This window comes from Pelecanus crispus, chromosome 9 (genome assembly GCF_030463565.1).
Source record: "Pelecanus crispus isolate bPelCri1 chromosome 9, bPelCri1.pri, whole genome shotgun sequence".
Taxonomy (NCBI): Eukaryota; Metazoa; Chordata; class Aves; order Pelecaniformes; family Pelecanidae; genus Pelecanus; species Pelecanus crispus.
This window is the reverse complement of record NC_134651.1, coordinates 38,823,403-38,848,025: the sequence shown is the minus strand read 5'-3', so window position 1 is coordinate 38,848,025 and position 24,623 is coordinate 38,823,403. Positions and strand designations below refer to the sequence as shown.

Below are 24,623 nucleotides of genomic sequence, written 5' to 3'. Positions count from 1 at the left end.
GCAATTTGGTAGCCGATTTCCAGTCAAAGCAAAAGCAACTCGCAAAGGAATAAATCATTAGGGCCCGGCCCTTCAGCAGTGGAGACAGCAAGCGGAATTATCCCCCTATAAACCATACCCACATTCTATACATCTCCATTCTCCTCCTCCCCAAGCTGACTTTGTATCAGCGTACCAGCACCCTTGGCATTTCTGCACCTTGAGGATCAGAGACTTTTCTTTTGACCCAAGAGCACCACAAACTGCACTAACCTTGTACTAGCTTTAAACAAACAAACAAAAATATACGCCAGAGAAGAAGGATATTGCACCTTAGAAATCTGGGCTCTAAAACTGCTTTCCGTCACACAAAACTCCATTAAGTGAAAGAGAGTCTTGCCAACTGCAGCTGACAGTCACGCAAAGGTGAGGAATGGAATGAAGCTCACATGCATTTCTTGGCCTTTCCTGCACAGAATAATTCAGACATAATATATAAATAGAGCAGTGAAACAATTACTTTTTCACCTAGACCTACAACATCAAATACGTATAAATAAATTCTAGTGTTTTATTCTGTTGGGGGAAGGAATGGAGGGGTTAAAAGAGAAAGAAGGGCGACCTTTTTCAACAGGAAGTATTGTAGTTCTGATGGCATTTACACCAGAGGGACTGCAATAACTTGTATCTAGCAATAACCCAGTTTCTCCAACACATTTGACCATTTTAAAGCCATATAGGTGGGAGGAAAGAGGTTAGTGTCTTTGTAAAGCTTAAGTAGTGTGTCTAGGGTAGGAAAGAGATGAGAAGAGCGGGGCTCGGATAAGTCTCTTTAGCCATTAACAGTTAGATTCTGGGCTGATATCAGCTAGGGCCAGCTGGGCAGAAGGATAAGAAAAAAAAAGAAATAAGAAAAAAACCAGACAATTCTGTTGTTCATGATATTCCAAGGAAGAAAATAGAAAGGGGGGTGGGATGACTTACTGGTGGAGCAATCTTTGGAAAATGTTGGGAAGCAGGACTAGCAGATGAGGATGCAGGTCTGGGAAATGTCTGAAGGCTGGGAAAATACCTGTCGCTAAATCTCAAACCCTGTACTTTAAGGAAGATGCTAGAGAGATGCTGGCACACTCTGCTTGAAAGTTAAAAATCCATAAAACATGGGGGGGCGGGGGGGGAAGAGCTTTTGTTTTTCTTAAAGTACCATCCTATCCCTTTCCCTTCCGGTTCTCTGCCATGGTCAGTGGGGACACCTGTGGAGAGGGGACATTACTACACCTAAGTTAGTTTAGGTTTCTAAGCTCTTTAAAGCTACTGTATAAAATTCTTATTTATACCTAGCTTAAAACTTCAAATGCATCCCTAGAAAGTTATGATCTTTCCCAGAAAGGGGGGGGAGGGGGGAAGAGCAAACAAAGAAACAAGAACACCTTTCAGATCCCTTCCCAAATACATTCTTTGTTCAAAATATCTTCTTTGGAACCACCAACAAATGACTTGCTGCCACCTAGCAGAGGCAGACGGCACAGCTTAGCAAGCTATCATCTCCTGCAAAAATGAAGTTTTCTTTCCCTCACTTCAGAGTGACCAGCCTACTTTACATTTTGAAAGAGCTAAACAACACAAACCAAGTTAGCTGAAAGTAGCTGAGTTTACTTAAAGACTACTGTCAGCTGAAGGACTCCAAGCACTTTCAGGAACTTGTAAGTCCATCCTAAAATCTACACACACACACAAACCAAACCCAAACAACCCAAGAAATAAAAACCCAACCCCCTCCCACTGGGACCTTCCTTTCATAGATCACCAAATACCAGTAAGAAAGTGTAAGGTGATGACACTGTATACACACTATATGCAGCTGCATCAAAAGTAAAGAAACCTGTGTTGTTCATCTGGGGAAGGAGAGTAAAGGGTGATTCCAAACTGCCTCTGTAACCAGATGCTTCAACACAAAAAAAGGAGGTTCCAAGCGTGCTAAAATGGCTGCCTTGTAGGGGGGCTCCCTTACTGATGCGTTTCTATGCAATTTTTACAAAAGGCCATGAGTTAGAGGAACAGAAAGCAAGACCCAGGGAAAAGAGCAAAGCTTAGGAGAGCAGCCCCAAGGGATGAACACAATACAGAACAAGTCTCAAGAGACGAAGAATTAGAGCAGCCAAGGTAGGGAGCATAAGAGAGCATCACAACTACAAAAAGTAGTCCATACAGACCCGTTGGCTCTAGCCAACTCTTCTGACCCATGTGTGGTGAGGAGATTTTTCTTAACAGATTTTACATTTCTTAAATCTGAGTTGTATTTTGTTGTGTGTTTGGCAGTCACTAAAAAAATCCCAAACCCACAAAAACCCCCTAGATCCAGATGAGCTTGCAACAGAAGTTTGGTGGGTTTTTTTCCTCAAAACGAAAATGCCACATTTTGTTGTGCACAAGGCACCCCAAAGCTACAATTAAAGTGGTGCAAGTTTCAAGATTAATGCACTGATCTACTATATACCTTTAGTATACATTTACTTCTAACGCAAGCACCGCTTCTAGCTTAAAATAAAAATACTGAAAAATTAATGAATGCCGTAACTGTCCTGGTTTTTTTAATCAAATAATCTGAAAGGCTGAATCATCTGGGGAAAATATACCCAAACAAATTCAATTTAGGAGTCATGATTCTCAACATAGCACAGAACCGCATATAAAACTAAGCAGAGTTTTGTCAGAACATAATTTTAGCTGAAGGGAATTCTCTTCTGGAAGGAATGAGGAAAGCAGAAAGAAGGGGAAGGGGAAATGAGAGAACATATAAAAGTTCTGCTATAAACAAAGATATAGCTTTTTTGTAAAAACCTCAGCTGCCTTCAAAATGAAAAACCTCAAACTAACCCCTCTCCCCCAGTTGCCACTCTGCTGAGGCAGAAGTAGGGAAGGCGAAGGATGGGCTTTGCCACGTGAGCGATCACAGCTACCTGTGGATGGGGCATGGGGGAAAAAAAAAAAAAAAAAAGAAAATGGCTCGAGCCACTTAAAAGTCACATGGTTGGTTTGTTTTAAAGCAAGCAGGTCAATGTCATATCCGCTGTTTCAAACTGCTTTGTTGGGAGAGGGGCTTGGATGATGTCGCTGTAGTCAGTCAATGTGGGGCGGGGAGCAGATCTTGCGAGATTTTCAGGAGATCCAGGGGGGTCCAGTCTAAGCTGCAGTGCCTCTCAGGCAGCAGGACCAGCTGGGCATCAGAGGTGCTCCTAGGCCTTGCTTTCCTCCACTTTCACTGCCTGAGGTTTGATCGCTCCTGTGCGCACTGGCTTCATCTGGCTTGTGGAGGCTGTTTCTTGCAGCTTTACTGCTCCCAGGTTGGCTTTATTTTCATCTACCCGCTGCTTTGCCTTTTGACATAAAAAACCAAAGCATTAGCTAGCACAGACACCTCTAGGCAGATATAAAAACACCAAACTGTGGCCATCATGCATTCAAGACATCAAATTTGATCCAAAAATCAGGTATTTCTTCTATTCTGTCACACTTTGCTGTCCTTACCTCACATGTAAGGATCTCAAAGTGTCTTACACATCTGGCACTGCAAATAACCCATAAAAACTCAACAACAAACAACATGGACACTGTAAACCAGGTAATCCTCTAATCTCTCCTGACTTTCAAATCTCACAGCATTACTCTTGGACTCAGTAACACCCACCCGCCCACTCTCCCTGCAGGGAAAATAACAGCTCCCACATACAGACAGCTTCAACACAGAGGCCTTTGAAGTCCAAGGCACAAGTATGGCAGTATAGAAGAGCAGATATTGTTGGGTCAAACAAAGTACTGATGTACACTACCTGTTGGACATAGTGTCCTTGCACAGAGCCCATACTAACTGCTGGTCCAGATGGCTTCCCACTTGGGCTGGCAGAGCTAGGCCTGGAAATCGAAGAGTCGACAATATTCATGGAGTAAATTCTACAATGGAATAAGAACCTTATTCATGTGTGAAAGAAAAAAAAAAAGGCAGCAGAAAGCAGCAGTAGACAAGGCACAAGTCTGTGCTGTGCAGATCAGTGAGCTCCCCAGCCCAAAAGACAACATGTGGATTGGTTAGGAGGAGGAAGGAAAAAAGAAAAAAAAAAAAAAGAAAAAAAAAAAGTAACTGCATATCCCAAAAGGCTCAATGACCTGAAGGCTTGCTATGTCTAGACATTAGCACCTCTCATCTTGAGAGGACAGTGCTGGAAACCAAAACGTTTATGCAATGATCCTCAAATTTTCCACCTTAACAAGGACCACATAAAAGCACACTCCAATTCCAATTTCTCTTTCAGACTCAGTAAACAAATAACTTAAGGGCCAAGTCAGATATAGACTGGCCCACACCCAAAAATGAAAACCACAGTCATGGATTTTGATACAAGTATTTAGACTACAGTAAGTGCATTCTATACGTGAAAACCCAAGTGAGTCTTGTACAGGGATGATGCATGCAGCGTGTCACTGCAAATGGGGAATACTACTTCTTCCCAATTCCGACTACAGAGGCTAAGTTCTGTAAACATTTTACCTGTACGTATGTGGTGATGGTACAGACCCTCCGGAGGACATATTCTGTTTACCATCGGAGAAATGAAACCCTTTCATTTCCATTTGGGAGGACTACAGAGGAAAATGAGCGAGAGAAAGTATCATCTTTGCAATCACAAATAACTCATTACTTCGTATAAACACTTAAGCCAAATCTTTGCCCTTCTACCCATTGTGCCCATTAAAAGAAGAAACATTTTTCAGGTGAAGAAAGCGAGGCTTCTAAGTGAAATAATCTGCTTGTATTAAACCAACAAGCCAGCAGCACAAGCAAACACAGAACCTGGAAGTTAACTGCTGTGCTCTCTCTCCCCTATAATAGACAAACTTATGATACGAATCCATCAAACCAGACATGACATTAATATACCTACTCAAATGGACAAGCTTCACAACAGTGTGAAATATCTGGGCAGTATTCCAACTGTGTCTGGAGCTCACCACCCCTCAAGCACTCTGGGGAAACCTGTGTAAACATGTAATAAAACTGGAGACTCCAAACTGGATCAAGGCAGGATGTGGCTCCCTGGAAACAGAATGATGACCAGCAGCAAAACCTGAAAAACTGCTGGCCTGTGCTTTGGAGATGAGGGGAAAAGGGTTCCTTCCATTTAACACCAATCCTTGGCTTTGGTATTTAAGGATCCCAAACAAGCCAGTCTCCCCTTTAACAAGCAAGATCAAGGAGCGAAATTTCAACGCAGGAGGGGTTAGTGAATGCCAAGATGAGCATGCAGGAGTTAATCCTTACCTCCCTGCTGGTAGCAAGAACAGAAGGCTGGGATCCAGGAGGGAGGATTCTTCGGGGAGCTCCTACAGGCAGGTTTTGCCCCTGAGGGAGCTGGATGGACTGTGGTAGAATCAGGGGCTGCTGGCCAGAGCCGTAGCGGGGCAGAGGAAGCTGGGAGCCAGGCACAGGCATTGTTAGCTGTGTGATAAGGACATGTAGTTACTTAATGGTGGCAACTGTCTTGTGTTTGACACACTGCCTTTAATATCCTGAAAGCACAGCATTGCTAAAAGGAAGCTCACAAGCAGTGCAGTCTGGCACAGAATAAATGCAAATCAATGGAACAGAGGGACTTACACACTGAAATGCATGTTCTGGTAGTGTTGCCAACACCCTATCAGCTGGGCTTTTAACATGGCATCGATTTAACATAACTGCACTCAGACACAGGGCTTTCCTCCTTGCCTAGAACCTTCATCCAGTTCTTCAGTCTTCCTCACGGTCACTGTGTGAGCGTGCTAATGTCAGACAGCTCAGTGTCAAACGTTTTGTTTGCAGCTGTGATGCCCAAAACAGAAAGTCTGCTACACTTTCATGGCAAAGCATTTTGGGGACTGGACAAAGTGATGGTGACCTCAGCTCTGTGTTCTGCAGTGAGCTTCAAACTGATGATGGTAATAATTAAGAGTCATTTAAAAAAATGCAGCTCAGGACTCAATAGCCTCCTGTTCCCTCTGATTCTGGCAGTTCTCACAATTGCTGGATTTGGGAGGTTCTATGACAACACTCTGTAATAAATAAATAAATGTATCAAACTTCTCCAGAGAATCAGAACACATGTCCACAAATACAGCTATGCTCACAGTGGGATTCAATGTCTTTCTCCGAACCATGCTTTACAAAAAATTTTTCACACAATGCAATTCTTGTTAAGATGCTGCCAAACAGGTCAGCAGAAGATTTAAATAAGACCTGGATCACAAATTAATTGAGAAGATAGACGAGCTTTTAATAAAAGGTCCTAGTTACCCTGGAAGTCGATTTAAATCTGGAGACGATTGGGATTTGGCTCTCAGAAGAGGTACTTTTAGGATAACTATTGCACCAGGGCAAGGTTTGATCTGCATGAAACGTCCGTATTGAGGGCGAGGACTTCCAAATTACAAAATGACATTCTCAGCAGGGACAGACAAGTAATTAGCAAGAATCTCATTAAATAAGGTATTGCACGTTTGAAAAAATGGTTCATAGAACAGAGTCTCTCGGGGAAATCTTTTGCCTCTTTACAAAGAGCTTAGTTCACACAAACACATGACTCAGCACAAATACTAGTTTCAACCCAGTCTCAGAAGCAAGCGGCTGTGAAAAAGACTGTACAAGGGAGTGGCTTGCGAGCCCTGCTCCTAACCTGTGTAAGCTGAGAGTCCATCATCTGGGAAGCTCCCATACCAGCCGCCTGGTTTATCTGGCCTTCATAAACCAGCGTCTGGCTTCCATTCATGGGCTGATAGGGGGACCCAGACTGGGTTTTCACCACCTCCAAGGGCTGCATGCCTGGGAAGGCGGAATATGGAGGCTTCAGAGCAGTGCCTCCTGTCAGGACCATGGTGCTGGGCTGAGACAGACTGGGGTGCATATACACCTGAGACCTGGAGAAAAAAATATGCCCAAGTCATTACACAGAAAACCTTTGGAGACTATACACACACCCCCCCTGCCAAACCATATCTGGCCTGCAATCAGCAAGCAATTCTCAGACTCTACTAAACTGACAGCTTAGAAATAAGCTGTGATGCCACTTTCCATTTTAGTTACAGGGGTTTTTTACTTCCACTCTTTAAGCCCTTACAACCATGTCCTTGTGTTGCAGGAATATTCAACAGAATGACATTGCGTCCTCTCCAAAGTTTACGTATCAATACCCTGCACAATAAGCTCTGGATAGTAATAAGCAAGGATTCAGGTTACCAGAAGTCTGCAGCGGTTTTGCAAAGCAGAAAAGAATCAAAAGTTACAGATTCAAACAGCTCTAGCAAAATAAGGGCTTTTTTAAACCTCAGTGTCTGGCTTTTTGAGGCCTTGAAGGACTATTCTGATCATTCACTCTCATCTCATGCAGGAAACGGGGTACAGAGTATGATTCCCACAGCAGCCCAACTCTGAAGCGGCTATCTCATTCCTTCAATTCTAGTAAGCAGCTCCTGCAGCCAAGTACTGTTGCTGTTACACTTGTGTTTGATTTCCTAATTTGAATCTCACAATTTTTTCTCCAACAAAGTGCAGGCATTTATTCTGCTCTCATCTTGTGGTTTGTATCTAATAGAGCAAATTATTTAATTTCATTATGCAGGTACTCAGCTCTGATCAAGCTGTCTCTTCATCTTCTCCCCAGCAGTAAGCCAAATAGAGTAAGCTGTAAGCTTTGGGTTTCTCACTAAGTCATCTGCTTGCTAGCCCACAAACCTCCTCTTTCTACATCAAGATTTGCCTCACCATTTGAGAGGGTAGGCAGAGCAACTGAACATAACTTTCCAAGGATGGTCTTTGCTATTGTCCTACAAAGAAACAGGCTACAGAGAGCCTTACATGCCCCAATATCCTTGCTTCCCACCTGGGCAACGTTACTAGGGGAAGGAAGCAGGATGTCAACAAAGGGGGAAGAGAAGATGAGTGTGGAGTATCTGATCAATGTACACGGCCATCAGGAACATAAGAGCTCAGACCACAAGGAAATGAAAAACTGGAAGCACTTACCTGAAGGGCTGTATGGAGCTGTACATCTCCTGGGATTGGGAAACAGGCAGACCACCCCTCAGCCCAAGCTGAGCTTGGGCCTGTAAGGATGTGTGGAGGGAAATGGGAATCTGTTGAGCAGCAGCAGCCTGCAGGAGAAATTAAGATGACCGAGAGGTACAAGAGGAGGCAGAAACTCTCCCAGGTTGTTAAAAATCCATCAGTTTCCTCCATGAGTCAATCTGCCATGATGATTACCTACACTGCGCCTTCACCCAGGCCCTGCATTGTTCCGCAGAACAGCGGCACGCTAGCAGGGGAAGATACTACATAGGCACCCAAGAGGGAAGACTGATGCCTGCAAGAGGTGTTTGATGGACCCATGAGGGGACCAACGTGCTCCACACACAGAACAGAGAATCATAGAATCGTTTAGGTTGGAAAAGACCTTTAAGATCATCCAGTCCAGGCACTGACAATCCCAGCTCTCAGTTGCCTGCACTGTTACCTGGAAGGGGCTCTCCCCAGCCCTATCAATACCCTATTTACTAAGGGTAGTGAAACTGTTCATCAGTATTGACTGTGGAATTTACTGAAAGTCACTTCACCTCACACAGATGCCTCAGCATCTGCTTCAGTTAAACCCAGTCCAAAGGCACTGGTACAAAAGGAGAAAAACCCCTCAATTCCCTCCCTTCAATTTCACTAACCTGTGACACCCACTGGGAAGCAGCATTCAAGGAACCTAAAGGGAGCCACACCTAAGCTCCTTTGGGCTATCAGAGAGATAAACGACTCTGCGTTTCTTAAATGCCACCCTGAAGACTCCTTGAGAAACCACTAGCTAGTTGTATTTCTCCCTTACCTGTTGGTAGCTTTGCTGCTGAGGTATCGTCTGAGGTACCAGGCGGGGCTGACTTGCAAACACATGGCCATCCAAATACAGGGGTGGAATATGGTTACCTAAACATCAGAGAAGGCAGGCTGTAAATTCAAGGTACAGGGGAGATACAGGCACAGTGCGCTGCAGAGACCTGCAGGTCAAGACTATTTCCTACATCTCAGCAAGTCAACACAGACATAGTACCCATTCAGAAGAGCTTGTAAAGCTCGTAAGTCCACATACCAAAGCCAGCAGCCCACTTACAGTTGCAGGCTTACTGAGAATTAATCATACCTTTCTGTAAGAGGCTAAATGTAAACCCAGGTTTCCCACCCCCACAAAAAAAGTCAGAGACACTAACAGTTCAGGAGTTGGTGAGCTGCACTCCAAGCTGTTCCTAAATGCCAGAAACCTGCTCTGCAATCATCTTGTCTTTGCAGCCAGGAGGGACAGAAAGAGCAAACATGGTGTTTGAGACCTTGAGAGATCCAAAAGCCATGTTCACCCCAAGAGTGGTACCAATTAGAAAGTGCTGTTGCAGTCCTGTAGTTCTCTGCAGACCTGAACCATAGTATTTACAAGCAAAATTAGGGTGGGTGAGGAGGGACACCACCTGACTTGCAACAATCTGTTTTCCAAGTGGAAGCTAGTAACAGAGTCACTACAGCAGCCCACTCGCTATCACTTCTGCCGAGTATTCCACTCCATTCTTGAACTGAGGAATGAGAAGGATAGCGCATGCATGAGAGGTCCTTTGGGACCCAGGAGTCAGAGAATCCAAGTACATTTCCTTTTTCCAGATGCTCTCCCTGATTATACACACTACCTAACATGACTGAGCATAAGCTTGGAAACTTCTGTAACTCAAGGATAGCAACACCTTCTCATCTCCCAGAGTTTTGCAAACTGTGAGCAAGTTGTTGTTATCATGTACAAAGAGCAGAAGGTGCTCAGAACCTGTGACTTAAATAAAAAAAAAAAGATCAGAGGAATGGTTGATATTGATATTGGGACTGCTGAAGTCTCTCAGCCATAGGTTTCTTCCCTTCTATTCTACTGAGCACACAGTGAAGCGTAAGCAGGATGTATTGAGACATCAGAGACTGCCGCTACACAGGGAAAGTCATCCTTGTGCTAAGTTTATACCAGTCACACTCAAGTAACATTCTCCGAAGTGGGGAGATGGTCCCTCTTTCTGTCTTGCCTGAATTGTTATTAAGAATCTGTTAAATACCAGCCAGCCAGTTACTTTACATGGAAGCTCTTCTCACCATGCTCTCATCTACTGGAATCCAAGGATGATTCCTAGATACCAACCAGACAATACAAATACTGTTGCCGCAGTTTGCAGGTACCTGGAATAGATGCAGAAGGTGCTACGGACGCCACAGGCATAGGAGGCATAGAAACTCCACCAAAAGAGCTGTAGCTGACACCATTGGAAGCTCCAACACTGGAAGGAGGCTGGATGCCTGAACCTGCACCTCCTGGGGAGTTCTGTTCTGGTAAACTAGGAGAGTTTTCCCAAGCTTTACGAGCAGACTCCATCTATGGAAATGAAGGACAATAACTACAGACAGTTCAAATGGGGAGGACAATACTGAAGGCTAGAGTTGCTCATCTGTGTCCTATTAGTTCAAATTCAGTCTAGTCTAGTCACAGTGGAAAGCTGGCAGGTCTCAGGTCAAGAGGTTTCACACCAATTCCCGATAGGCAAGCATCCTTCATAAACACTCAATCCCCCTAGTATTGCTGAGCTTTTTCGGTTTGGGGTGGTGGTGGTTTTTGTTTTGGTTTATTTTGGGGTTTGTTGTTGTTAATGTTTGGTTTTTTCCTTCTTTAAACCATCAGGCACCTAGGATCCCTGACCAGCCATCTTACCCGGCTACTTGAAATAGTAGGAAAGCTCTGTTGAACTTGTTCTAAAATCAGTGAGGACTTCAGCATCCAGGACTGTTGAAACACACACCTTTCACCCATGCTGAATAGCGTATATACACAACTTTTCCAGAAGCTAATCAAAGATTTAGCAGTACCTAACAAAACACTCTGGGAAAGATCTCTCCATCCTCACTACTCATGGAGACATGGCATCCACACCTAGGACAAACACACATGCCAGCTTGCTTACCTTAAGAGTAAGGTCTGCAGTGGGGAAAGACATTGGATTCAGGCCAATGCACCGCTGGAGGTGATGATCTCTTCGCAGAATGGGAATGGACTGCGTTAACCCTGCCTGAGGGGAGATTCATAAGTGGTGAATACTTTATAAACTCTTATGAGAATGTCATGAGCTACCAAGGCTGACAGACCCTCAGCTGGCAGCTCTAATAGCTACACTATTCAATCCTCAGTGGTACTGCAGGAGTTAAGTACCACATTCAACTGTAATCCATTGTGCTGTTGGAATAAAGGAAGCTTCGGTGATGTGCAATGGCACCCTCTATGTCGAGTTACACCAGCTTTGACTTAAGCATCAATTTGACCCAGTAACTTCAATTTGCAGGAGTTCCCCCTCCTGTCCCATATTTGGAACCTACCTAAATTTCAGACAAAACCTGATTCTGAAAGAGCACTTCTGAAAAGAAACACCCTTTAAGACAAAACTCCAAAATCAAACAGCCTACAAACTTAAAGACATTTCAAAAGCAGCTTTGTGAGTTTCTCACATTGTTGTCCACAGCTGAGCTACAAGCTGGGCTATCAGCATGCTCACCCTTTCACATATAATGACGACACACCCAGATGGCTGGAGTAAGCTAGGAAACCTCCAAAAGGCCCTGACTAACAAGTTACAGTTCTCTGCCTTGCTGTGGCAGATGAGCCCACCTTCTGAGGAAGCTGGCAGTCCGGGCCTAAAAACACCACTATCTGCATCATGTCCATTACCAGCACTCTTTTGTGTCTCACAGGAGGAGAATGGTGATCTCTGAGATCTGCAACACCTCTTGCTTTACACAGGTCACTGAATGACAATGGAGTTGCTCCCTATGTCACTGCTGAGCTAGCGATGCTCATTTTATCAGGGTACCTTGAGGGCACAGATTTCCATTATGGATTTTAGTCACGTGTGCTGCCTAAGCATTAACCGTGAAGTCAACTGCAAAGAAATATGCTGGCTTTCTCTGGAAGCACCTGAGGTTTAACTAAGGAGCATCTCCGATGAATCAATGCCAAAAGAAAGAAGAAATACTTACATTACTGGCCAAGGCATCCTGCAATTTGGTGACAGGGTTAGCTGCAGTGCCAGAGGCAGAACCAGGTGGCAAGCTGAAGTCAGAGTCCTGAAAAATCAAAACACACAAAATTCAAATCCAGGTCCAAGGGCCACCCATCTGTTTCTCATGGTGAATGACTTTAGCCTGAATCACAACACTAGAAACTAAAGATTGTCCTCCACTAAGCCTTGCTGGAAGACAACAAAAGACACTTTCCAACACTCAGCAGCAGGCAACCCCCAAAGGCACACAAAGGCTTAGATGGCCATAATTTTGTCCCTCACCTCTGTTACCACCCCAGCTGGTCCTTGGGACAATATTTCCAAGAGAATATTACGTGTTTGCCAAGACATCTTGAGTACCTGGTTTGTGTCAGTAATGAAATCTCAGGCAAATCTACAGCTGGAAGCTTCCTCTAAATAATCCTTCTGCCTCAAACCACCTTTCATATCTCAACAAGCTCAAATCACCAAGAAGATAAAATTAAATTCAATCCTCACTTTAGGATTTACTCCAAATTCAATGGGTGGCACAGGAAGTACAGAATCCACGTGAATTTCCACCCCGTTAACAGGGGGAATATTCCCTTCCAGCCGTTCCGTTCCCTCCGAACCCTTTCTGTTTTTCAGGGAGCGTTCGTTGCCGATTGGTCCAGGCTTGTGTTCCTTGTTCTGTCCTGAGCCTTGATCTGAATCCTTAACAGGAAAGCAGAGAGGCTGAGACACAAAGACTGAATAACCCAATCTCAAGCCTTAAAAATGCTATCAAGAACAACACAACCACTTCACAAGGTCTCTCACTATGTGCTCTGGCTTGGCTGCAAATCCAGATTACCTTTTTATCAGATTGCTTCTGCACTTGCTCCTTCTGGCAGTCAGGCTTTGGGTCCACCAGGCCAGCCCCATTCATCTCCTCTGGTTTGAGGGTGCCATATGGAGAACTGCGCTGAGAGGAGGTAGCGGAGGATTCCCGAGACTCCGCGCTCAAGTCAATGCCACTATCCCCCTGGCTGCCTTTAAAACCCTGCTATGCAAAGCACGAAATGTGTTAAAGCCCCAGACTCCAACCCAGCTCCACAAAGGAGGAAAAAAATCCCAGAAAACAGCAAGACCATGTCCCCTTTTCAAATCACATTCTTGGTTAACTGCAAAGGAGTTGGGCCTGACCTGCAGCATCCCTTGGCTGCTGCTTCAGCTCTACGCAACGCTGAGACAGGTTAACCAATGCACCAACCGGACCATGGCTTTAGAATAAGGAAAACGTGTCCCACATAGCAACTAGGCTGAGATTGCCAAACTCATTTCACTTGTGACCCAAACCAGATTTGAACTCTGGTCTCCAGAGGTGAAGCATTCAGGAACCTCCCTGCGTTAAGTCTACAGCTGCACAATGCTCACAGGCATGAGGCACACAGACATGACCTATGGGATTCCACCATCCTCAACCACACTCTGCATCCAGTTAGGAGCATAACCTTGGAATAGCTCTACCACATAGTTACTCCAGATTTATACCCACATGTAACACCAAGCAGTGCTTGGCCCTCTAGGTCAAGATTTGAGCAGCATCAAGCTCAAATTAGAATTGCAAAGAGACAGTTTAAAATTGCACAAGCAGAGCTGAGAGTCACTAAGCACAGATGGAGCAATGAGAAGCATAAGCCACCTACGTTAATATTCTATACACACAATACCTGAATAGCACATTAGGTGCCACTTACCTCAGTGGTGCTAGATTCAGTACCATTAAAGGTATTTACAGGCTTGCTCCAGGAATCACTGCCAGGAGACTGAACAGAAAGAGCTGGAAGAGAGAACAGAGGGCATGGTTCAGCTGCTTGAAGCACAACTGTGAGCACACCTTGTACACCGTGCATGTTACTTTCCACTATTAACTTTCCATTTCTAGCCACGAGATAGGATATTTTCACCACCTCAGAAAGCTAGTGCTGCCCATTCAGCTGAGACATGACACAGCACAGAGAAGAGAGGGTATGGAGAGCGAGGGTAGAGAGTAGGGAAGAGATTTCTTAGGGAACATGAAAATAACAGGAGAAAGAGCAGAAATAGAAACAGGGGAGGCACTAGCTATTCAGGGCTAAAGGATGAGAAAAGAGAGGAAGGCAAAGCAAGAAAATGGCTGAAATAGATGCAGCCCAACAGGCTAGAAAGTGCTATGTAGGATCTTGATGTTACAAGACGACCCAAGAAATAGATTAGGAGACCAACATGGTCAACAACAGGAGGATGGCTGAACAGTACAGCTTTGAACAGATGCTACTCCAGATGTCTGCTATTTCCCCTCCCACTTCCAGCACCAGACAAGAGAAGGTTGTCTCCTCTTAAGCATGGACACCCTGTCCCTCCAGCACACACCAAAGGATTCCCCAGCTGTGTGAAACACTCCAGAACAGACCGACCCAAACTTACCTGGGCTGTTGCTCTCCCAGATCTCTGTGCCCAGGCTGTTTCCAGAAACTGTTACATCACTTTGCTCCAAGCACAAGCTGTTCTGCTTCTTAGCAAAACGAGGAGGAATGCGAGACTGAAGGACACGGGCCTTAGCTGGTGCCTGAGAGAGAAAAGGCACAGGCCGTAAAACCTGTCACTCCACTGGGCTAACAGAGTCTGTTCCTGGCAAGTTCAAACCCTGGATTTCTAAATGCCGCAATGTGAAAAGCCCCCAGTTCACGTAACAGAACCTTACAAAGTAGTTCTGACTCCCTCCCCGCTCTTTTTTTAGTTTTTTAAATTGACTTTGTGGCTACTGGGAGGTTCCTCCAGTGTAATAAGGCAATGAAAAACACTGCTGTCAGCAGCATGAGATTTTTTTCTTTTGGGGAGGTGGGGGGATAGGATACAAAGCAAAGCAAAATTAACACTACAACAGACTTGCTCTGCTTAATTCCTCTCTTTCACTCCAGCTAAAGTAAGATCAATTAATAATTTCACAATACAGAGATAGCTCTTTCACAGAGCCAAGGTCTGAATAGAAAGAGAAGCACATCTCTGCAACTGCAAGACCTTTCCCACTGCACATTCACACGTTGTCTTCAGCTTAATTTTAAAGATGCCAAGCAACCAGGCTTTTATAACTTTGCTTGCGAGACTCTCTGAACCTACCACAAGCCCTCCTTGTCAGGAAGCATTTCCCAATGATGCTTTTCACTTGCATTTAGTCCTCCAGATTTCACTAAGTCTCCTTTCATGACAATATATTCCCTTATCCCCCTAGAATCTGCAGTCTTCCAGTACACATAGACAAATGCCCTCTCCTAAACATTACTTAACTAAGGTATCCGCACTGCAGTCTTAAATCTTCTTCTTGTAAATCAACTCCTTTATCCTATTATGAACACAAAATTGTCAGAGCTTCTTCCAGTTTGTTAGTTTCTTTCTGGTCAGGCGCCCAGACACAAACATGACACCTCTGGCAAGGAGGCTACCACATGCTGTTCTAGCAAGAACACACTGTTGACACAGCAAGAGCACAGAGGTCCTCCACAGCTCACTGCTGCCCAATATCCTACCAGCTACAGCCAGCAACTGGCTTAGTAAGCCAAGTTGCTTTGGATGAGGATCACTTTAGAAAGCCCTCCTTAACTCACAATTAACAATTCTGCTAGAAAACAGAACAGTCAGAAACCTAACCATCCTTTTCAGACCAATGGCCCCTGCCCATCAGATCCAAAATACGTTTCCGGGGCCTAATACAGGATCTGAACTACTTTGGCCAACTGCATGTTTTTCAGCTCATTCGAACACTTTTTGGGGCCCTGTTCCTCTGACTGCAATCCAAACAATGTATCAGGTTAAGCTTTTTCTGCCCCCCATTCCTCACCTGAGCAGCCTGTTCCTTCTTCCTTCGCTCCTCTTCCAGCAAACGACGCTGCTTTTTAGTAAGAACCTCAATGAAGCCTTCACCTGCCATAGAACCTACTTCATTCTCTTCTGCTGTGTTTGACACCCGATTATCGATGATGGTACCTGAACAAAGCATATATGGGGAAAAAAACAGTGCATGTGTGTATGCATGCAAAGTTTTGCATTTGCAATAATTTAAAGAGTGCATTCCAAATAGGATCCATGCTACAGGCACAAAAGTTCAGCCAGCAGCACTGCAGCTAAGCTTTGAAAACTAAGCCATGGCAATTTGTTGACATCTACCAGTCACTTTATCCTGCAAGGCTCTGCTCTCCTCTTCCTTGAGATGAGCAAGCTCCAGCTGGGAGAGCTTGGGAACGTGAGCCATGTGGTAACTTGGGTAACTTTAGGTGTAGTATCAGTTGAAACAGACCTCACTATTCCAAATATTAGCAAGGACAAAGCAGGCACAGGTACTTCTGAAAACACACCCATCACCTCTGGGTGTAAAACCTCAGTTCTATGAACACAAAGAAGCCAAGTCATGGCCTAATGCCAATGGTTTCAGAGATACTCATTTCTTGCCTCCCTGCCATGAGCTCAGACTCAAATTCCCCATTCCGAAAGCTCTTTCAACTTCCTTCACACTACATATGGTATTTTGGGCTTGAAATTTAACATCTTAAATAGAAATATGGAAATACTCTCCCTAAACCCAAACTTTCTAGAGAGGAAACATTAGAGAGACTGTCAGATCTGGCTGAAAGTTTGGGTTTAAAATTTAAAACTATCTTTGTCTTCCATGGTTTGCCTATTTAGATACACTAGAATTTTCTTGTTTGTGTAAATAAATGGAAGAAATCTAATCTGATATTTAAAATTACACTAGATTGAATCAATCTGGCTTGAAGTCAGCCACAGTGTTAGCCCTTTAAAGAAACAAATTAAGACACTCACTTCCATAACTCAGTTCAAACTGTGACAAGGCCTCTCCCTTCTCATTTGCTCTTTGCGCAGTGGATTTGGGCTCCTTCTCTGGCTTTTTACCTGGCCCTTCAGCACTCTCTGAGTTCGCATGGGAGGCCCTATCCAAGCTGTAAACGGAGTGGCTGCTCCCACCACTGGTGTTGCCAAGGCCCCCTCCTTCTTCTGGAGACCTACAAGGAAAGAAGGGAAAGGAATTAGATTTGTCACTAAAAGATGAGTAAAAGTAGCAAGAATAAAACATATGGGCTGTATTTTCTTTACCATTTTTCTAATCACACCTCATCGTTCCCCAGCCTTTGCTCAACTGAAGCAGACATTAAATTTTGAGCACACAGCACATTACACGGATGTTACTGGGGAAGTGGGATGGAAACTGAACAATACCTGTACTTGTGAATCAACCAACACATTGCCCCCACAACAGAGCTAGTACCCTAGCTTGTCCCCACCAGGAGGGCTCTGTGCTCCTGTACAGTGTCTCCTACTCTCCTATGACACTGCTCTAACAGCTCCCCTACTCCTCTTTGCAATTAACACACATTTCTTGGCAAGCATCAGCTGAGGGGAAGGGAGATGGGAAGAAAAAAAAAAAAAAAAAGTCTTTATTTTCCCATTTTGTTTCTCCCAGAATTTTTTTGCCCATTTGACCACCATTCACACATCATTCCCAAGCGTTCAACCCACAAGATAGGCAAGGTTAAAGGAGAAGGCGGGGGGGGCATCCCCCTTCCCTTACTTTCCCTTTCTACCTGCATGCATCTTTCCAGACATTGGCTCTCCTCTCCTTTATTTCCATATAAACTACTATTAGTTACTACATCCAGGAGCTGGGGGAGACAGGTCACAAGAGAACAGAAAACAAAGAACAAGTTGCCTATTTATCAGTGCTTTAAACCCAATACAATGCAGCTGCACAAGACTTTTTTCTCCTGTTCCTGTTAAAGGAAAAGGGTAACAAGGGAGCTGCCAAACTAGCCCAGGACCAAGGCCCACCTAACCCCACAGCCTGTCAATCATCAGATTTTTCACAAGACACCTGCAAGGAAATACTTAATCCCTAGCATCGGAGTTGCCTTAAAATACTCTCCTGAGGAACTCCTCCCAACCAGGCTAGGAACACACAGCGCTGCTTGCCGTTCATCACCAGTCTCCACTAAGGTCTAAGAAAATATTTGCTCAGGCAAAGCTAGGGCTGGCAATGTCACACATTGTGCTCATGCCACAGCCACACTACTGGGAATCCAGGTGCTCAACCTGCACAGCTCACAGCAATTTATCCCAGGAGAACCAAACCCTCACTTCTGTCCTCTGCTACGCTCCATTGGGGACCCATGACAGGGGAGGAAGGACACAACAGGTTTGTAGTTAAGAACAAGGATTTCCTTTGTTATCTTTCATGCTTCTAGTGAGAGGCAGTCCAGAGACTGGAGAACTGTCTTGGCCCGAAAATAAAGAGCAGCATGTCATGCCCATAGTGTCTCCACAACTTCCATAAACCTGGATTCCCAGCATGGAAGCAAAGGCATCAATTGGTTATAAAACAGACAATGTGGAAACCTTTGGATGTCAGAAAGTTGGATAAACAGTGCTGGAAGTCACCTGCACTAGATGAAAAGAAACACAGCCAACAGCTCCTCACCCACAGTCCAGCCCTTCTCCACTCCTCCAATATCTGTATATCAGATGACAGATAGCTGTACATCAGAATGCAACTTTACCTTTTGCTTTTTATCAGCGTCCCAGTCTGCTGGCTCTCATATCTGGAAGCTGCTCCTACACCAGTCCTGACGGACTGCTCCACAAACCCTGCTGGCTCGGCCTTGCGGCTCTGCCTGTCGACAAGTGGCCTTTGGCTTGAGAAGCTCCTCTTCGCTAGCTCCCTCTTCTCTCCCAAGCTCCCACTCCCGAGGCCACCCTCCAGCTGGCCTTCGCTCTCTGAAACGCCATCTCGCCTTTCCCGCCGCTCGCTGAAGTCACTGCTTTCAGATGCTGTCTCCCACTCCTCATTGGCATGGTCCGATGAGTTCTGGTAGGACAGCTCAGGAGACCTTCTGCCCGAGATGCTGCTCTTCTCCGTGGTGGTCAGCTTGGGTCTTCCAGGCCACTGACTGGGCAGCAGGTTGGGAGCTCCTTCCTCAGGGTTCCACTGGCCGACTGATTCCCTCTCTTGCCTGAGGCGCCTGAATCGCGGGGGCTTGTCCTGCCGGGGGGGACGCCGCCTCCTGAATGGCCTGTTCTCTATGTTCTCCTGATCTGCTGAGTAATCCTCCTGGAAAAAGTGCCTTTTGTCATCCAGATGACTCTCGTCAAAAACTCGGCTGGAGAAGGAATCTACGTGTTTATAAGAATCCTGAATGTAGTCCCTGTCAGACTGCTGCCTGCTCCCAAAAGTGTCCGATGGAGAGGTGTGGCTGTACTCCTGCCACCCTGCTCCCCCACTCCTGCCTTGCCACTGGGTGGGCTCCTTACCCATGAAACCCCTTCGCCCATAGCCGGAGTTGCTCAGTCTTGGTGGCAGCGATCTCCCAAAAGCTCTCGGAGCCCTCATCTTAGGATCCAGACTACTGTGATCATCTGAGTAGATTTTGTTGGACCTCCAAGACTCTTTGAAGTCTCCCTTTTTCAAATCGCTGTCCTCCCTGTCCAGCACAGAGCCTTCATTACTGTTTTCCGAGCCCCTCTGCCGGCGACGCTTGGGGAGCTCCTCATATTCTGACCCTTCACTATGCGTCTCGCTTGCAATCCGGCGCCTTGGCTTGCCTCTGGGGAAGTCCTCTGGCTGGTTGAACTCCCGAAGCCCTCGCCCTCGGCTGCTCCGCTGGTTGTTATAGACTCCCCGGCTGCCCACAACAGTGCCTCGGCCTCTGAAGGTGAACTCTCTGAAGCCTCGCCCTCGCCCACGCCCTTGACCTCTTCCACCAAAAGCCTGTTCCTCATCAATGAAGATCCAGTTGTTTCTTTTTGTGGGAGGGAGATCACCGGACTCTCTGGATAGTTTGTTCTCCCAGGTTCTTTCTGGCTTCTCTTCCTCCTCTTCCTCCTCTTCTTCCTCTTGGGATTTCTCAGCCTCTCGGGCAAGGCTGGCTTGGGAAGAACCTTTGTCATCCAGCAGGTAACGTGTTGAGTTCAGTAAGGCTGCAGAATCATCTGACTCATTTTCTACTTTCTGAACAGCTACCTTCTCCTTCAGTGGGCGTGAGGTGTCCTCTCCCTCCAGTTTAACCTTCTCCATCTCCTTCTCCTTCTCTTCTACCTTGAGGGCTTTCAGGACTGGTTTTTTAATCGGGCCTGATCTCCGTGTCCTCCCCATTTGCTCCTGGTGCTGACCACTGGTGTTCCGGTTCTCAGGAGCCCACTCTGTTGTCTCTTCAGTGGGCTGTTTGGTATTAGCTCCTTCCTTCTTCCACGGGTCAGCACTGAATGACTGCTCATCCCTGGGCACTTCTTCGGCAACTTCTGCTGCAGTCTCTGCAGGTTTCTGATGGTGGCTGATATCCCAGCCATTATATTCAGGCTTCTTCTCTGCTTGGATAAAATCGGGCTCTAGGGGCGAACACCTCAAATTTGCATGGCGGTTGCCAACAGAACAGGTTTCCTGCACAGTCTCCTGATGCTGAAACAAGAGATCTTGGCCTGTCCTCTGAGAAGACAGGCAGCTGTCAAAGTCTGCTTGGGCCTTCTTGTCAAAAGCATTCAAGTATTCCTCCCCTCTCTCCTCAAAGAGATCTCGCTGGGTGCTCAGACTCTCCGGCCTTCCAGGAGAAGCAGAGTAACTGTCATTCCTGAGAAGGAAACAAACAACAAACAGAAGAAAGTCAGCTAATGCAGAGCACAGCATGTCTCCAAGGGCCCATGCTGGGCACAAGAGGTGGAAACAAATAAATAAATTGGGGTTTGTTCTAAATCATGAGGCAATGAGCCTATAAATACCTGAACGCTGGGCAGATCTGCTGTGGCCCCAGGCTGTACTGCCTGGTTTGTCAAATCAATGGATGATAAAGAAAGCAGTTCCTATGATGGGCAGCAAACTTAAGAAATAAAGGGAGATTCAGCCTCCAACATATGTGGAGATCTGAAAACAAGGAATTGGTTTCAGAAAGTCCCAAAGAATTAGGAGACAAACTAGAAAGTATCAGAATTTTTGACTCATTGTTTTCTGTACCTACCCATGTAGATGACAAGTGCCTCTCTCCTACTAAACAGGCTCCAAGCTGGTCAGCCTGGACTGGCATCAGACAGAAAAACTCTGAATAGCTCAGTCTGTAAGCACCTCCGCAACATAAACACTCAACAGTGTAAGGGTGCTACCTTAGCCTGTTCAGAGATACCCTTTGGGTCAACTCTACACCTGCTTTTCAGCAGGAGATGACTTATGGCAGCACTTCTCATCAGAGCATGCATGAGGACAGGGGAGTTCTGCACTCACCTGGCATGCAGCCCCTCCATGGCCATGTTGTCAGCCTGTTTTTGGTGTGACAGGGAGTACCCTTTGCTCTGCAGAGATGTATAGCTCTCCTGGCCCCACACCGGCACAGGGTCCAAGGAAGTAGTTTTCCTTTCCGCCTGCCCTGCCTGACAGTTCTGATCTTCAGACCGACAGCTGCTCCCACCAATGGAGTCCTGCTGAATCACGGGCTTCATAATTCCTGGTCACAACAGAGTTCATCCCATTAACACTAGAATCTCATAGCCAAGAATAATTAACAATCCACAGCTAGCTTGACTCCCCTTCCTTCCAGGGCAGTAGGTGACTGTAGCCATGGAAACCTTTTTGGTAGAGGGGAGCCTGTGCTTGGCAAATACACAGCTGGGAAATACACCTGGAGTGATACAGGTGAGAGAGCTTTCAGGGCCCAGCCTCCACAGAACACCACTTGGCAGAACATCACTGGCTTGGAAGCAAGCAGGCGTGTGAACACAAACCACAAACTCAAGGGATTGATTCGATTTATACATCCTGATGTTTATATTCACACTGAAGGTTAGTAACAAGGTAGGAAGGTGCTAGGAGTACACAGCTCGGGAACTACAGGATTTCTGCATCACATTTCTTGAAGGGGGTCTATTAAGATTTCACATGAGTAACTCCCAAACTGATCCTTCTCCTCCAAGGGACAAGATCTGCCTTTACATGCGCTAAGGCTCCAAAGCTGTTAGGGAGGATCTCCCACTGCAGTGCAGCGGATGGATAGGCAGGTGTTCTCCCTCCCATCCTCCTCTGTTCCCTCACCAGCTCTCACTGCAACCGACTCTTTCTCATCCCTAGAGAAGGTCAATCACAGCCAGCCAGGACACAAAATCTGGACAGAGGTAAGACAGGTGAAGCACAGCAACTTTCCAGATATGGACCAACTCAACAGCCATGATAAAGGGAAACACTGAAAACACCTTACCTGAAGGGTGAAGGGCTGAAGGGTAGAAATCCACGGGGGTGCGACTCTGGGCCATGCGAGGGTCCATATAAGAGGGCATCATCATCCAGCGCGGATCAAAGCCAAGCATCTGGGGGTGTGGCGGGTAGAACGTCCGTTGGGGATGGGAATGGGATGGGGGAGGATAGACTTGCTGCTGCCAGTGCTGCATCTTGTACAGCTGCTCCTGCAGGGAGGAAGGATGGGCCGTTTGACATGAATGGTCGTGGTGCCAGGAATCGCACTTGCAAACCAGCCAGCCGAAGGAAAACACGTTCCATGTGTTAGAGGCTCAAAAACAAATCAGATGGGAGGGCAATTCACTACCAACTGGGACCGTGGCAGTTGTTATTCTCCAAATACCCAGAACAGCCAGAATATGTTGCAGCCAGAATCTCACACCACTGTGGGCCACGCTACATGGCCAAATGCAAGGGATCAGCTTCAAGACCGGAGTTTGCATTTTCTCAACGCTTCTATGAGATACAGGACAGCTTCCTGTCAAACACAATTTCCTAATTGGAACCAAATACTTCAGATGATGATACTCTTTGGAGGAAATGCAATTATAAGTTATTTAGTGTGCATATATATTAGTTCTACTTGTGTTAGCCAAACAGATTAGATAAGAACAACCTAAGCTAAATTAAGAGAGATATTAATATTTTATAGTATTTCCTGTGCATCCTCCAGAGATGGGCTGACCCTTCCAGGTTGCGTCCCATCTCCCACATGACCAGTCCACCTTCCTTTAGCTGACGACTGTCATGATGCTAATTGGATTTGACATTTAACTTTTGCTAAAGGTCCAGGAAGAACGTGTATTTGAAGGGAGCTTTGTGTACTGAAGAAAGCTTTCAAAAGGTAAACAGCTCCAATTAACATGAAATACATCTATTTACCTGTCAAACTTTCCACCATGTTTTCTCACTAAGCTTACAACAGTGTCAGATACTGTAACTGTTTGTAAAAAAAGCCAATCCCCTACTGCAGAGCAAGAGAGACACCCTTAAATCTGAACCTGACACACCATTACAACAAGAGAGAAACTCAGATAAATGCAAAGATTATATTTGAGTTATCTAGTGCTCCAGTACCTTGGAGAAAATATTTCATTAATGATACCAACAGTGTTTTTTATTTTGTTCTTTTCATGGAACCATTGCTACCAAAGCAGCAATACAAGCCAGCCAAAATACAAACTGCCTCATATATACTAACGACACAGAGGATAAGAGAAAGTAAAATGAAAATTTCATGTTCTTCCAGTAGCAATGACCTGTGGTATTATTAGCATGACAGCAAAGACATCCAATTATTTTTAGTTTAAGAGCATCTTTTTTAAAGAGTAACATTGGCAGCGCTTGCTACTGTACATTTGAATCACGAAAATGTCAACTGCCCAGTAACAAGCACAGAGGAACATCCATAAAAGAGCAATTACTGAGCTTCCAAGGAAAAGCCAAATGTGAGCTCTTCACTAAGGTTTGCAGCAGCGTTGACTACATCACATTTCTAGTGGTTATTCGATGAAGAACGGCAATTAACTTTGCATTATCTCAAGCCTGGATATTCTGTCCCTTGCTTTGACTCTGTTGCCCTAAGGAGGCTCACTGCACCTGGAAGAGCAGCTGAACAGGATGTATGGCACATGCACCTTGCCCGTCCTTACAGTGCTGCAAAACATATAAAGCAGTTCAGGCTGATCTCTCGGAGCCCCAAAAGACAGTTTTCAATGAAACAAAAATGAAACAACTAAGACCAAACATATTTATGGTGCAAAGAAAATACTGATTTGAAAAAGCCTCACAGGAAAAAAGTTGGGTAGGTAGAAGATGAGAGCAGATGTAGAGGACCACTTCTCTGCAAAGGCAGGAGGTGAAGCAGCATACTTCTCATTCCACAACTCTCACATTCAGCCCAGAAGCAGAGTCCAGCCACGTGCCAACCCAAGCACAGTTTGCCCCAGCAAGCAAATGGCTGCCCACACCTAACAGGGTAAGGGCACAGCAAGCGCAAAGTGAAACAGAAGCGGCTGATCCCCAAAGGTTTTCCTTTCCCTTGGCCTGTATATTCAGCTCACTGTCACTGCAGCAGTGCTGAAGAACAGCAGCTCTCATGTTGTGCCAGGGATTAAGAACAGATGTTCACCAGGTTCACTGCCAGCCAAAGGCATTAGAGAAGACCGTATCAGGCCTACAGCAAGCACCAAGGTAGCCACTGCTGCTCTCTTGACTTTGGACATGGGAAGGG

General features: G+C 45.6%; 1 protein-coding gene and 1 non-coding gene across 13 annotated transcripts in view; both read right to left on the bottom strand.

The window, feature by feature from the left end:
• Positions 1-2,518: 2,518 nt before the first annotated feature.
• PRRC2B (proline rich coiled-coil 2B) overlaps positions 2,519-24,623 on the bottom strand; it is a 47,876-nt gene continuing 25,771 nt past the window's right edge. For 2 of the 12 annotated variants that reach the window (XM_075717110.1, XM_075717112.1), the window contains exons 14-32: positions 22,353-22,557; positions 21,386-21,605; positions 18,678-20,741; positions 16,930-17,129; positions 15,950-16,095; positions 14,539-14,680; positions 13,830-13,912; positions 12,944-13,135; positions 12,610-12,804; positions 12,089-12,175; positions 11,023-11,127; positions 10,247-10,439; positions 8,874-8,971; positions 8,030-8,157; positions 6,684-6,924; positions 5,297-5,473; positions 4,526-4,617; positions 3,810-3,930; positions 2,519-3,356 (exon numbers count right to left, since the gene is read on the bottom strand). In XM_075717110.1, coding sequence (XP_075573225.1) covers positions 3,216-3,356; positions 3,810-3,930; positions 4,526-4,617; positions 5,297-5,473; positions 6,684-6,924; positions 8,030-8,157; positions 8,874-8,971; positions 10,247-10,439; positions 11,023-11,127; positions 12,089-12,175; positions 12,610-12,804; positions 12,944-13,135; positions 13,830-13,912; positions 14,539-14,680; positions 15,950-16,095; positions 16,930-17,129; positions 18,678-20,741; positions 21,386-21,605; positions 22,353-22,557 — 4,830 coding nt within the window. In that variant the 3' untranslated portion in view covers positions 2,519-3,215. Of the gene's footprint in view, positions 3,357-3,809; positions 3,931-4,525; positions 4,618-4,915; positions 5,012-5,296; positions 5,474-5,814; positions 6,064-6,683; positions 6,925-8,029; positions 8,158-8,873; positions 8,972-10,246; positions 10,440-11,022; positions 11,128-12,088; positions 12,176-12,609; positions 12,805-12,943; positions 13,136-13,829; positions 13,913-14,538; positions 14,681-15,949; positions 16,096-16,929; positions 17,130-18,677; positions 20,742-21,385; positions 21,606-22,352; positions 22,558-24,623 lie in introns of those variants that run through there. The other 10 variants (XM_075717113.1, XM_075717111.1, XM_075717114.1 and 7 more) reach the window with 10 other exon arrangements.
• LOC142594375 (small nucleolar RNA SNORD62) lies at positions 9,914-9,994 on the bottom strand. The gene has a single exon (XR_012831369.1). It is a non-coding gene; the product is annotated as a small nucleolar RNA SNORD62 (small nucleolar RNA).